Raw genomic sequence first — 14,725 nt, 5'->3', positions numbered from 1 at the left:
ACACCAGTGAAAATAGGGGTGTGTGTGTGTGTGTGTGTGTGTGTGTTGTGTTTTCAGGCTACAGGTGCCTGGGGAACCCAAGACCCAGAGCAACAGAGCCAGGACAGGCCTGGGGGCTCGGGTGTCCTCCCACATCGCGGCCCACAAAAAGGGCTACAAGCTGAGCTTCACTTTCAGCTTCCACAGGCTCCCTGCCAGCAACGCCTTGGCTTCTCCAGAACCGGGGAGCTCGCCTTCTCTCCTCCCTTAGCAACCGGGAGGCTGTGGATACCGCTGAGTGTTGGCCCCCGAGGCTGCGAGTAGCCGGGCGCTGAGGGGTGGCGGTCAGGCCCAGGTGGCCGGCGCAGGCGACCGCAGTGCGGAGCACGACTGTCGCAGCGCCAGCGCTCACCGGGCCCCACGCACCCATCCGCCGCACCTGCCGCGGTTCCAAAAGGGAACCTGCAAATATGAGCCATTCTCACCCCGCTGGGTAAGTGTCTACTGGAGCTTTTCCACGCGGTGGCAGGTGGCATCTGTGGCCAGTAGCCCCTCCCCCTCCCCCCTCCCGCGAAGGGAAGGGGTGAGAGGGGGAGCACGAGGGAGGGCTGGGGCCAGAAAACAAATAATGCAGATTCTGGGTTGCAGTGAGGATGGCAGAAATCCCAGGTTTCTTATTACCTCCCTCCCCTTCCTCGCTTCTTTCACCCACTTTCGCCCCCTCTTGGAAATTTTCACTCTGAAAGGATTAAAAAATGGATGTGAAAAACGCATATATTAAGCAGGGACGTTAGCTCGGATCAAGGGAAGCCGTTATAGTGGAACATGTATCTTTAAATGCAAAAATAGAGGTCACCAAAATATGCATTCATTTGGGGACTATGAAAGAAATTTTCACTGCGGCTGCTTGCATACAAATGAGGTTTGAGATGATTTGCCGATAAAGGAGCTTTCATTGTGAGGGGTGCCCCCTTTTCCAGGGTTTTTATATGCCCAATTTCAAAAGGCTCATTCTAAGGGTCCTTTAAAAGTGTTTGGAGTAGGGAAGGTGGTGTGACACAGGAAAGGAAGGGGAGAAGGAAGAAATTGTGCCCAAGTGGTTACCAGGCTCTCCTGCGGCTTTGTCAGGGTGCTGCCTCAGTAGGCATAGACTGGCAATTCTTCAGTCTCGTCTACAAAGTTAACGCAGCTATTATTGCTTGTTTAAAGAAAAATAAAATGGTTTTGTTTCTTTTATTGGATGGAGGAATATCCAATTTCCTTCTGAATTAAACAATGTAATACATATTAGATTTTTTTATTATGATACATCTAGTAAGCAGATAATATCCTAGCTGATCTTGCAACTAATTTGAGGATGCTTTCCTCTTTAATTGAATTTATTGCACATTTTCAACAACAGCAAATTAGCAAAGGACAACATGTTTAAGATCATTTAGAGTTTGTGATGTCTGAAATACCATCTTGGTTGTTTTGCTTCAGATTTAGTCTTGAGTTAAAGATTTTACTTTTTAATGAATTTTCTGAGTGTAACGATGTAAGTGAAAATGCACACACTGGAGGCCTATAAGGTATCATGCTGGAAAACAGTTTCAGAACTTTTTGGAAAGTGATGTAGCTATGACTAACCAAGCTTTTTATTTTAGCTCACATTGAATTTACTTTAGGTGCTTTGATGCTTTGATGCTGAACTCCTGTGTGGTGTTAGCTAGCCCTGGGTCATGTGGGGTGTAAGTGGGAGTCTTCTGCAGCTGCTGTTTGCAGTATGTCCACATTCAGCAAAATGAATGTGTCAGTCATGGTTGTCTTCCTATGTTTTTCAAGTGTTTGGCAAAGTTAGAATCTGATTAGACCATTTAATCATCTATTTTAAAATGTGGAAAACCTGTAGCTGCTTATTAAATTGTGCATGATTAAGATTTCAGAAATGGAAATGAAATTTTTCTGAATTTCCATTAGTTCCAAGCACACAGGATAAAGAAAAATATGTGATCTGGTGAAAGAGTGGGCCACTTGTGCTCTTCAAGAGAGATTGTAAAATGGCATCAATAATTTTGCACTAAAGGTGTAAGTTCCTGGAAAGCAGATCCTATATCTTATTAATCTTTATGCCCCTTACACCTAGGAGAACATTCTGCATAAAGTTCAACAAACGTTAAGTTGAATGAATGGTATGTTCTGATGGCGTAGGTGCAGGGCCATGTCTTCACAGGTGAAAAATCATACCTAAGCCAAACATTTAGTTAAGTGCTTACTGTGTTCCTGGATCTAATTGAAAGCTGTACATGAAATACCTCATTTACTTCCCATCCACTCTCGAAGGCATGTTCTGGCCACCCTCTTTTTCACAGGTGATGAAACTGAGAGCTGAGTAGTTTTAAAGGTCTCACAGGTTGCAGAGGTGGTCTCTGCAGTCAGGCAGTCCTTCTCCAGAGCCTCTCAGCGTCAGCAGCTAAGGTATGTAGGGGCCATGGATGATAGAAATTCTTATCCACATCAGACCAACATCTGATGTATAGAACTACCTGGTAGTTTGATGTACAATTAGAAGACAATCTTGTAGTAGGATGCATGTAGCTCTTGTTTTTAGTGCAGAGGAAAATAATAAGCATGACTCTAAATGCCTTAATATTAAACCAAGAATAAAATTATTAAAATGGTTAAAGTTTCTCCCTTAATATGTGATTATCTGGAAATTATATTGTGATTATGGAATTAGGAAAGTTTCCATAGCAAATAAAAGGTCTAATAAAACTGAGAAAGCTTTCCATCATTATGAAGCAGTTTGTACTTATTACAGTTTAAGGAAAAGTGGTAATAAAGTGCAGTGATTCAGTAAAACAGAAATTTTAAATCTCTAAATTCCGTCAATCAATAGATGATGCCTTGATGCTTTCTCTTGGTGCTTCCTTTTGAGTTCCACTGCTTTCTTAATTACAACATGAAACACTTGATGTGAAAATTGCAAAGGGCCTGTTCTGACTCTGCTCAGAGTTTGGAGTAAATAAAAATGGTCTTAAAAACTTCTGCCAAAGATTATAATAGAGTCTTTGAATCTGAGCTGCATTGTAATTTGGGGGAAGTCAACTATAAAGGACTGTTTCTGTCACTGCCATCTCTGATGAAATTGTTTCAGAGTGGAAAATTTTGATTGATATTCCCTCTAGTTGCTTTATCTCAGCTCCTGTTGCTTTTTGTTTGTGTGTGTGTGTGTGGGTCACACAAAATACTCCTTGAGGCAGGATGGGGATTTTCTAGCTCTCAGTCATGCATGAGGATAAAATGATATGGCTCTTCTGGCTCCTTCAAAGGATCATCCGTGAATCCATGTGAAGTTGGCCTCCTATGTGGAGATACACTGGGCTCTAAGTACAGATATTCACACTCCTCTGAAAACTGGCTTTGAGGAACTGGAAGAACAGGGAACATTATGGTTTGTTACAGGATAAAAATGCAGAAGCTGTTGTATATTTGAAAGGATTGTTTCAAGGTCTAGAGGCTTTTTGTTTGTGTATGCTGATTCATTGACACCTTTTTAATGTAAAGAAGTGTTTCTGTAGTGACACAGTATACCGAAGTGTGGAGTAGAAAGGATGTATACGTTCCTAGTGCTCCCTGACAACACAGACTTTCTTCACCAAAGATGGCATAAAAACCACCATTAGCAAAATTGTCAATTTTTAGAGAATCGGATATGTGTATTCATAAGAGACAAAAATTACAAGTCCTCCTACTATATTATTTACAACAGAAATGTCCATCACACTTTGTATCTGTCTTCTTAGCAAGCTGTAATATTTTGGGGGGCTGTTGTAACATCCTAACATGTTTGTTGCTCACCACTCCCACCACCAAAATTATCTCTCTCATGCAGAATGTCATACATGAGATTATTAAATATGTGAATTTGAATTGGGTAGTTTATATTCACCCTCTTGTTAATTAACAACTTAATTAACTTTGAGGAGAAAATTGTTCCTGATTAAACAAGTTGAATGAAAGCTTTTCATTTATTTTGACTCCTTTCATCATTTTGTTATAGAGTCTGCTTTTTTGTTTTTAATAGTTGCAATGCCTTTTTTTTAACATTACCTTTGTTTAACATATCTATTCACATAAATAGGTGGAAATGAATGAGACATAACCTCACTCAATTCTTTGAATTCCTTCCCCATATGCCAAAAATCACCAAAGTTTTTGATGATCTATCAAATGACAACTTGACCAGATTTCCTTTTAATTGTGTTAAAAGCAAAGGACTGAAAACTACTTTCAGTTGCATTTATTGCCCAGTCATGAAGCTCATTTATTTTGTCAACATCTATAGGACACTTCAACTTGTTCTTTTGTTTTTCAGATGATTTCCTAAATTCTATATACTTTAATAAGATACCAGAAGGTCAGAAGCATGCCTTTCTTTTGTAAAGGTGATTATAAAAATGAAGTGAATGGGTGTAGATCAACAGCACTTGAAAATGAATTTTCAAGCTTATCAGACTTGGGAGAATACAAGGAAAACTTAAAAGTCTGGAAATTGACTTATCTTTGGTAACTATTTTGCCTGGGTTCCTTGAGAAAAGTCTTCAGATATCACAAGGGGTGTGCCTATTCTAGTTTGAAATTGGCAGCCTAGAGAACAGGGTGCCATTGGATGCAATCTATTGCAGTGTTTCACTTCCTTTCTCTCAGTGTCTTTTGAAGAAGTGTATTTCTAATAGAGAGGGGGAGTAGTGACATCCCAACTTATTTTGTTTGTTAATAATTATATAAAAGTGTTTGTATTAAATGAGAAAATAGACCCAATTTTCAACTCTAAAATCAAACTCAAATAATCTGGACCCAGGATATTTATATATATTCAAGATTCAATGATACCAGAGATACCATTTTCAAGGAAAAGTTTGGATTTTGGAAGATAGTACTGAAACAACCTGTTCAACATTAGTTATTAATTTTAGTACAAGGAGATAGAGTATACAGATTGAAATACTGAATTTCCCCTCTAATGGCTAATTCTCCTCCTTATGAAAATAGTTGCTTATAGTAGTACATGCTTTGGAATGATCCAATAGTTTTCAGTCATTTTTAAAAAAGATTTATTTATTTTATGCATATAGAACTGGGGTACAGGCCAAAGGTGTGGGGTGTTGAGAGTATTCACCAGAAACAGAGTAGGGAGCAGAACAGCTGACTAACGAAGTACGCTGCTGAGGGGAACAGTAACCGGGTCAGGAGAGGTCTGCCACGCCATGTGGATCACCTCTGGGCAGGGGATCAAACTCATGCTGAAGTGGCTTTAGCTTCTTTTTTTTTTTTTTTTAAAGATTTATTTATTTGTGCATACAGAACTGGGGTACAGGCCAGAGGCTCAGGGGTGGCGAGAGGCTTCACCAGAGACAGAGTAGGGAGCAGAACAGGCAGATCGATGAAGTACACTGCTGAGGGGAGCAGGGGCGGGCCAGGAGAGGTCTGCCACGCCATGTGGTCACCTCCGGGGCAGGCGGGAATCGAACTCATGCGGAAGCGGCTTTAGATTCTCAGTGCTGTGCTTTAACCCGCTGCGCCACCAGGGAGGGCCGGCTTTAGCTACTTAACGCTATGCTTTAACCTGCTGCACCACCAGGGAGGCCCAATTTTCAGTCATATTAAGATAAATTCAGGTCAACTGAGTAGGGGTAAAATTTATAAAAAAGAAATCTAGGATTCAACAGTTTTATTGATTTAAACTCAAAAAATGAGTTGTTTGTGAAAAATGGACAAGGATTGGGAACCAGACCAACTGAGTCACATTCAAAAAAGTCACATACCAAAAATATATGTGACTAAACATACATTTGTGCTTTCAATTAAATAAATTATTTAGAGTAAATCTGTTTATACACAGTTACCTCATAAACTTAATATTTTTTTAAATGATCGACTACTGGGTCCTCCTTGGTGGCGCAGCGGGTTAAAACACAGCACTACAAAGCTAAAACCACTTCAATGCGAGTTCAATCCTCGGCCCCAGAGGTGACCCAAATGGCATGACAGACCTCTCCTGACCTGCCTGCTATTCCCCTCAGCAGTGTATATCAGTAGTCTGCCTGTTCTTTTCCCCACTCTGTCTCTGGTGAATCCTCTCACTGTCCTTGCATCTCTGGCCTGTACCCCAGTTCTGTGTGCATAAATAAATCTTTAAAAAAGTAAAATAAGAAATAAATGATCAACTACCATTCCAGATTGCATTGAATAAGATGTGTGCAGTACCCACAAAGGGGGATTATCTTAATATGTAGACACTGCATTTTGATCTTTTTTACATTAACTTAGCACTGAAACTTCATATAAAGTATAAAAAACATTACTGAATAATGTAATAGACACAAAATCATGGATTTACTTTATCACTTAAATTTAAAACAATTTAGATTATTTTTGACAGTATTCATATCATCTACTGACTAAAAAAGTCAACCCAAATGTAAGATAGAACACCCTTATACCCCCGGTTTCTAGGTGAGCAGAAACCATTTGATTCTTTCAGAGCTCTAAATCACTCTCTTCTGGCAAGAGTTCCAATTAGGAAATATATCCTTCAGTGACAACATCGGTGCTGCAAATTGTTGTATCGGAAAATATATTTGGATTAAAAGAATTCACCTGAGAGCTTGCCTTTCTAGATTAATGCTTTTTAGGAGAAAAGAGGAAACGATGTGACAAGCTCAGTAGATGCAGCTTGAAAAATCATGCCTTACTGAGATTCTGTCCGTATTAGGATTAAAAAGTTTTTGAAAATTGTTGTCAAATCATTGCTTTTATAGTGAACCACAAGAAATGTACTTTAAAAGTGAAGAACATTTCAAAGTGTAGATGGATGGATTTGGATACCTTCCTAATTTCTCACGCTCTGTGGCTCTCCCCAGCTCATATTCTTCTTGTCTTCTCGTCTCTTTTGTATGGTGATTCTTTGTGTTCTGTTGGTAGATTACTGCGAGGTGCAATTTCTTCTGCCTGGCGTTCTGAAAACTCTCATTGGGAATTTTTTTTATCTGTTCTTCTTCCATCCCAACTACCTGTATGTGTGTGGTAGGATCCAGAAGGTATCTGGTCCTCTTCTGATGTGTGATCAGTGAGCCCTTCCTATTATATTTGCCAGCACAGACCATTCAGATGCAAAGTGTAGCAGTTTGGGTTTCTGAGTACCTAGCCTTCTGTCTAATGTGACCTACTTAAATTGGTCATACCTGTGTTATGGACTGAAGTATGTACTACCCTTCCCATTTCATATGTTCGAGTCCTAATTTGCAGCCCCTTAGATATGGCTATACTTAAAGGTAGGGCCATTAAAGAGATGAAGGAGGTCAATGGGATGGGCTGTAGTCTAATAGGATTGTTATTCTTATATAAAAAGAGATTAGGACACAGACAGAGAGAGACTATGTAGAGATACAGGGAGGAGATGGATATCCCTAGGCCCAAAAAAGAGGCCTATGACCCTCAAAAGAAACCAACCCTCTGACACCTTGATTCTGAACTTCCAGTTTCCAGAATTGGGAGACAATGCATTTCTCATGGTAAGTGACTCAGACCATGATCCGTCAGCATAGTAGCTCCAGCACACTAACAGAACTTGTTTGCAACTTCAATGCTCTTTATTAACTTAGCACTGCACAGCCTGAAGATGATCTTTTAAGAAATGCAGTCATAGAGTATAAATGATTTAGCAACAAAGAGAGAGATTAGAAGTAAAAAGTTCAAAAGGGAGATAAAAATTAAAGCAAAGAGAAAAATATGATTAAAGGATCAGGGCGTAGAAAGAATTGAGATAAGTCAATGATCTCCACTAGTAAGTATTGAACTTTTCTTTTAGTAAGTCTGATTAGTAACCAAATTACTCCCCAGCTCTCATTGTCTGACACTAGTTGGGATAGAAAATTGAACATTTTAAGCTGGTGGTCTATTTTTCTGTGACTGTTATTATTTTCTTATAATAGTAATAAACATTTATAAATTAATGAAATTTCTTAGGGCAAAGTATTGAAGTGAGGAAAGAAGCAGCAGGGAGCTAAACAGACAGTATAAATTGCACATAGTAGTTACGAAACAACATTAAAAACTAAGGATTTTAAATTGAATTGAATCATAGTGTTTTATGGTAGCAGTTAATTTGACTTTCTCTATATGCCATAGATTATAATATTTCATATTTGTGAATATTAAGTGTCTCTCATACTAAGAAGTTGTCTGTCTTCATAGCATGCTCGAAGATATTTATAATATTATTGTTCTGTTGTTTAGTTTCAAATAAAAACAATCTGCTGAAAGAATAATAGATTTAGGAGAGATCTCAGATTTCCATACTAGAAGTAAAGTTTTTTTTTTTTATTTTCCTCCTTGTACTTATCTGTATTTTGAAGATTTTCTACTTTGAGCGGAAAAATACAAAGAAGCAAATCAAAACTTGATTAAATTCCTACCATCCATAAATAATCAGTGGACATTTTTTGTCATTTTCTTTTTCTCCATATTCATATAATTTATTTCTATTTTTCAAACTATACTGATAAAGCTACTCTGTTTAAAAAGCTATTTCTAAGACTACATATAAATATTAATATTTTCTGTGATGATAAGTAATATAGCAACAGACTACCCTGTTTTTAAAATTATGCCATCAAGTGTCACATGGGCCCTTCCCTCAACACATTGTATTTGTTTTCAATATTATTGTTCATAAACTACAAACTCTTTGAGAGTGAGACCAGATCTTTACATTTTTTCATTCATTCCCCATGTATTTCAGAACTACAGCTTGAATTTAACTCAATAATTGCTGATTTATTCCTCCCATCTTATTGATGATTTATGATAAATCCAAAGAGTATATTTACTCATTCATTCGACATATTCACTTATTCATTCAACTAATATTTGCTCAACATCTACTACATATTAGTCACCCAACTATCATATTAACCACTCTGTTCCAAAAATTCATTTCACAGAAATTCATTTGAGAACTTAAATATGCCTGAATAATAATTTTGTAAAAATGTTTCTAAAGTTTCTGGCTTTTACTGTATTTTGCTGTCCTTGGGGCAATGTGGTAATTGTATTAATTAGGAATAATAATTCAGCTTTAAGTTACAGAAAGCCAAATTAATGTTGGCCTAGCATTATTTCAGAATTTAATTATTTCGGAAGTAGTAGATAGTTGGTTCTGTTCTATTTTGTTTTGTTTTTGTAATATTGGGACTTGGGTCTTTATTGCTATATTTTTCTTGGTGGCAGCAAGATGACCACCCCAGTTCTAGGCATTACATAGTTATAAAAACATCTAGGCACACAGGAACAATATGGATGTTTTTTTTTTTTAATGAAGGAGGAAAATATTTCCAGAATTTTCCAATAAATTTTCTTGTATTTCTTGTTGACTCAAACTATCAATAGCCATGCCTACAGATGGGAGAGGGTGGGAAGCTATTGGCCTTTTTCAAACTACTGTGGGACTTAGGCATGGAAGGATTTGTAATGGCAACTGGTAGCCAGTTACAGCCTAGTTGCTTTTGTGATTAGCTTCTAGCTCTAGGCTTCAATAGTTTGACTTTAGATTTGCCACACAACTTCTGTGTGAACCTAAGCAAGTTCTCTATTAGCTCTCCAATTCCTGTGTTTTCACCTTTGTGAAAAATATATCTGCTTTGTACATTTTGTAATGATGAGAAGAGAAACTTTAAAACATTTAACACAGGACCTGGCTCATAGTTAAATGTTAAAATGATAATTTAGTGCCTGGTAGCTTATTCATGAATGGTGCTTATGTACCCAGATTTCCTTAAGGAAACTTCTGTACCTGAGTTGGCTATAGATTTGAGTTAATTGGACAAGGCATCCTGGGGAGATTAATTTCAAGAAGGAGTATTGAAGGTGGTGAAAAAATAACACTACACTACACACATACACACACACACACATATGGTAACATAAAAAAATGAAAAATGTCCTAATTTATAATTACAGTCATTGTTGGGAAGTTCATAATAGTCCTTTATGTCCTTGAATAAATGAGATAACATTAAGGGCTTTGTTAATTGACATGTTCCAGGGAGCAGGCAAAGATGGTATAAAACCAAGTGAAAAGTGAATTACCTCTAATTTAGTTTTTTTCTTTAAGTTCTACTACTGCTTCCCACTGATATTTTAGAACTTCATATACAACACTATGTGTACACATTAGTGTTTTTCTTTTTTAAGTGAAAGATCTGTGCTTTCAGTTCAAAGTCAGAAATTAGTTTCAGATTTCTGATCACCTCCTAAGCCTTTATAAAATGAATCTGACCATCTGTTACTTTTGGAATCTACCTCAAATTGCAAACAAATAACTATTTCACTATGATTCATAGGGATTTACATAAGGTTGTCACTGTAAAATACTTCTTATAACTTCTTTTTCCCTTTGACGTCAAACTTGTGACTTAGAATCTTTTTACCTAGGTTGGAGCTTTCCAAAACAAGAACTTAGGGCTTGGGCAAAGCTGACCTCTAGCTGCAGTATGGGAAGAGGGTTCCTAAGGGTTCCGCTCAGGAAAAAAAGAGGAGAATGTGAAATTTCAGAGCCAAATGCAAAAGTATGGAGCAGGAACCCTCTGAATGGCCTATTAAGAGGCAGGGGAGCAGGGAAGTAGAAAAACAGGGCTTAAGGCAATTTAGAAACTGTGGTGAGGACAGAGTAAGAGCATTTTAAAGGGGATCTGAACAAGGGTTAGAAGTGTCTGAAGGTTGGGAACAATCTGAAAATTTTCTTGTTTTTGTATGTTTTGCTCAACAAAAATGAATGATGTTCTGAAAAGAGTCAATGTTCCATTAAAAAAAAAATTAGACCTAGGTATCTACCCAAAGGACACAAAAACACAGATTCTAAAAGATACCTGCACCCCCATGTTTATTGCTGCTTTATTTAAAATTGGAAAGACATGGAAACAGTCCAAGTGCCCAAAAATGGATGATTCGATTAAAAAGATGTGGTACATATACACAATGGAATATTACTCCGCAACTAAAAAAAAAGAAACACGTCTTTTGCAGCAGCATGGATGGAGCTGGAAAAGATCATACTTAGTGAAATAAGCCAGAAAGAAAAGGAAAAAATACCAGATGGTTTCTCTCATAGCAGGAGTATAACGGAACAGGCGAGAAAATAATGATAACGATGAACAGCTATATACCAGAGACATTTTGTGGGGGTGGAGTGGGGAATGGGATCAAAAACAGTGGGGGGGGAGGGAAATGCACTGGTCCATGGTGATGGCACATGGGTGACTTGGTGATGGGAAGCCCAAGGGGCAACTGAGATGGAACTGAGATGGAAAAATCCACAAAATGATGTCAAAATAAACTATTTTATAAAAAAAATTAGATAAATATGCTCCAGTGGAACCAGGGATATTCTTGGAGTCATAAATCTATCCATTTGCATCCCTCCTATGCCTTAATTTCCCCTTTCAAAAAAAATGGAGCTAATAAACACCTAAAAAGGATCCTGATACAAACTCAATGAATGGCAGCTGTTGTATATTTTTAGCTCTTTGTGAAAATATATGTTGCTGAAGTTTATTTTTTAAAGTATTTTAAAGTACATTCATTAAGATGAACGTGATGATTTGATATGTGTAAGGATAGTTACCACATCCTTCAGTTTTTCTTTTTTTTTTAGGATTTCATTATTAAATGTACATCAACCACAAATATATGAAACATATCGCTGAAAATAAGCAGAGCTATGCCAAACTAAATGGGAGGGAAGGTAGGAGTGTGCTTCCAGCCCTTCAGTTTTTTGTTCAATTAAACTAATTTCTTTCAATAGTAGCCTTTCCTTATATTCATGAATTTTTACAAAGCAAATTTGCAATGATCAGCCTATTCAGAACCCCAAAATGAGGTTGCCCTTTAGAAGAAACCCTGATCTGAATGATTGAGAATTCTAATAAATGTTCAAACTATGATCCAGAGGGCTTGTGCTTCTTCAATATATTTATTCTTTGTGTGTAATTTGAGAATTCAGGACTGCTCAGGAAGCTGCATCATTACTTTGGCATTGACAAATGCCAGAAGGACCAGTGAAAATATGGGCACTTTAGTTTCTTCAAAGATTGATCATTTAAAATTCAGTCAAATTGTTTAACTTTTGACCAGAGGTCCTTACTATTTTTTTTTTAAAGATTTATTTATTTATTCGTACAGAACTGTGGTACAGGACAGAGATGTGGAGGGTGAAAAGATTCACCAGAGACAGAGTGGGGAGCAGAACAGGCAGATCGACGAAGTACACTGCTGAGGGGAGCAGCGGGCGGGTCAGAAGAGGTCTGCCACGCCATGTGGTCACCTCCGGGGCAGGCGGGAATCGAACTCATGTGGAAGTGGCTTTAGCTTCTTTGTGCTGTGCTTTAACCCGCTGTGCCACCAGGGAGAGCCCGGTCCTTACTATTTTTAATCTATGTAACGCATATAAGAATTACATATTAGGGGAGTTGAAAAAACTATTTTAAAGAAGTTGATTATGCTACTTCCTTCCTCCATGCACACTAATTGTTTTTAGTGTTTTCCTTTTTGGTGATGGGGCTGTTTGCATTTTAAGTTTTACTGCTCTCTATATCTATAAAACAGTGCATTCCAATACCAAGTATAATAAAGTTTGATCACATTTCTAAGCCAAGACAGCTCCCTAAATTTTGACATGTAATCGGTAACCGATTTAATGATGGTTTCATAATACTATAGAACTCGGATTCTTTTTATTGCTCTAATTCTTTGGTAACTAATCAGTTAATAAATTTCAAGTTAAATACCTGCAATCTGTGGTATCTCCTCTTCTGAGACTTTGGTATCTATGTTCCCACTTCTTAGCCTGAGTCTGGCTGCTACTTCTGCTTCCAATTTCACCTATCCATATTTTACTCTCCCAACTCTTGACTTGTCCTACATGATCCAGTCCAGATTTCCACTCTCCCAGAGAGACTCATTCTTGTGGGCATAGTTCACTAAATTGTGAGATGAGATGATAACCTGCATGCAGGATGTTTTGAAGATTATGTGAGGTCATGCTTGCTAGGCACAATAAACAATAGCTGTTAGGATTGCAGCGTATCAGACTGTCCGGCCAACAACTCTTCTACTGGGATTGTCTTCTATCTGGGCAGGGACTACAGTTTTACAACCTATGACAACAGGTCTGGTACCTAGAAAGCACTCTGTGTTTGTTGCATATAGGGTTGTGTTAATCTCTTGCTTGTTTAATACAGGCCTCCTGATTACCCTCCCCTCAGTTTTTCCCTCAGGCTTCGGAAGCACAGTGGGGCTCCTCCATACTTCCCAGAGTCTCTGAATGTGTGTGTGAGTGCACATGACATGCACGCTGATGTGCAGTGGGCGTAGAAACAGGAGTTCAATTTGTGGCAGATGGAGTTTCTGGCAGGACGATAGGGTAAAAATATGGACCTCGGTACCCTCGTGGCTGGGCCTTTGCATATGATAATTCTTCCTGAAACAAACTGACATATAGCTTTTACTCTTGTCTCATGTACTCTGACAATTGTTTGGTTTCCTTCTGTTGGCTCAGACTTTGTTTTACTCTTGATTTTTTTTATAAATTGTACCTCTGTAACTGGGACAGAAGCCAAAGGCTATTGCAGGTGGTATTCCCCGGGAGGGTGGCAGAGCTGAGGTTGAATAGCCCCAGGCAAAATAAGAACAAAATGTTGATGAGGTGGAGACTCTGATAAGAAATACAAGGGACAGCCAAGCAGCCCCCAGGATTCAGCTTTCGGGATTTTGGTGTTTTTTTTTTTTAATTTTTAGTGATGCTGGGGTCAGTCATGCTCCCAGTATGCTGATCTTCCAGAAGGCTGTTACAGGCCTTTGAAGGACAGCAGTCAAACTCAGAGAAGGAAAGTCTGGAGGTTTTGCAGCGAGCTGAGAGACTGAAACTTGTTCCCAAATTTGCTGCTATTATAGCCTGGAAGGGAAAACCAAAACCCAACGTCCAGCACCTCACTGAGCTGTGTAGGGTGGGGTGAGTGTGGGCATTTTGTCAGGTCCGTTGGCTGCTGCATCTGCTGTTTGCAGTGTAGCTTGTCTGGTGCTCTGCTGGCTCCTCTCAGCCACTCTGGTGAGGATGTCCTGTTGTGTGTTTTGCTATCTCCATGAGTTGGATCTTGGTCTATAATCTGGCTGCCACATGTTTCAGGCCTTTGGTAGTGGGAAGATCCCATCGTGGTTTTGTTTGGGGATAGGTCTTTAAAACACTAACACTGCTTCAGGGTCATTGCCATTTGTGGCCCTAGGAACTCTTTGTTTTTCCTTGCTTAAATCCCATTATGGTTCCCTAAACCTGAGTAGTCTTGGCAATTGTGTACATAGGTGAAGTATGCATAAAGTGACCTGTAAACTGTTTGGACATCATCCTTGGTCAGTTTTAGTAATCCTTACTGCACTGTACATTCCTATTCCCACGCTTCCTAGAAGTGACTCCTCTGTGCATGGTGTGATTACCTTTTTTAGAGCACAGGAAAATGCATGTGTGGTTCATTTAAGAGTAAAGCATTGTTGTATAAGTACCACATGTTAATGTAAGTCAGAAGGAAAAATATAAATATTGGAAGATTTCACTTATAGGTGGAATATAGAGAACCCACACAAAAGTTCAAGAAAAAGACAAAAGTTGCAAACTCATCAGTAACCGATTTAATGATGGTTTCATAATACTATA

The 14,725-nt window shown here is 38.4% G+C and overlaps 1 protein-coding gene across 1 annotated transcript in view; it reads left to right on the top strand.

Moving 5' to 3' along the window:
* Positions 1-427: 427 nt before the first annotated feature.
* The window catches only part of ERICH3 (glutamate-rich 3), a 101,071-nt gene continuing 86,773 nt past the window's right edge, over positions 428-14,725 (top strand). The window contains exon 1 of the mRNA XM_012722024.1: positions 428-472. Coding sequence (XP_012577478.1) covers positions 450-472 — 23 coding nt within the window. The 5' untranslated portion in view covers positions 428-449. The remainder of the gene's footprint in view (positions 473-14,725) is intronic.

The sequence above is a fragment of the Condylura cristata genome, unplaced genomic scaffold (assembly GCF_000260355.1).
Source record: "Condylura cristata isolate star-nosed mole 26May11 unplaced genomic scaffold, ConCri1.0 scaffold00008, whole genome shotgun sequence".
In the NCBI taxonomy this organism is placed as follows: domain Eukaryota; kingdom Metazoa; phylum Chordata; class Mammalia; order Eulipotyphla; family Talpidae; genus Condylura; species Condylura cristata.
Note: the sequence above shows the minus strand (reverse complement) of the source record. Positions and strands in the feature narration are given on the sequence as shown.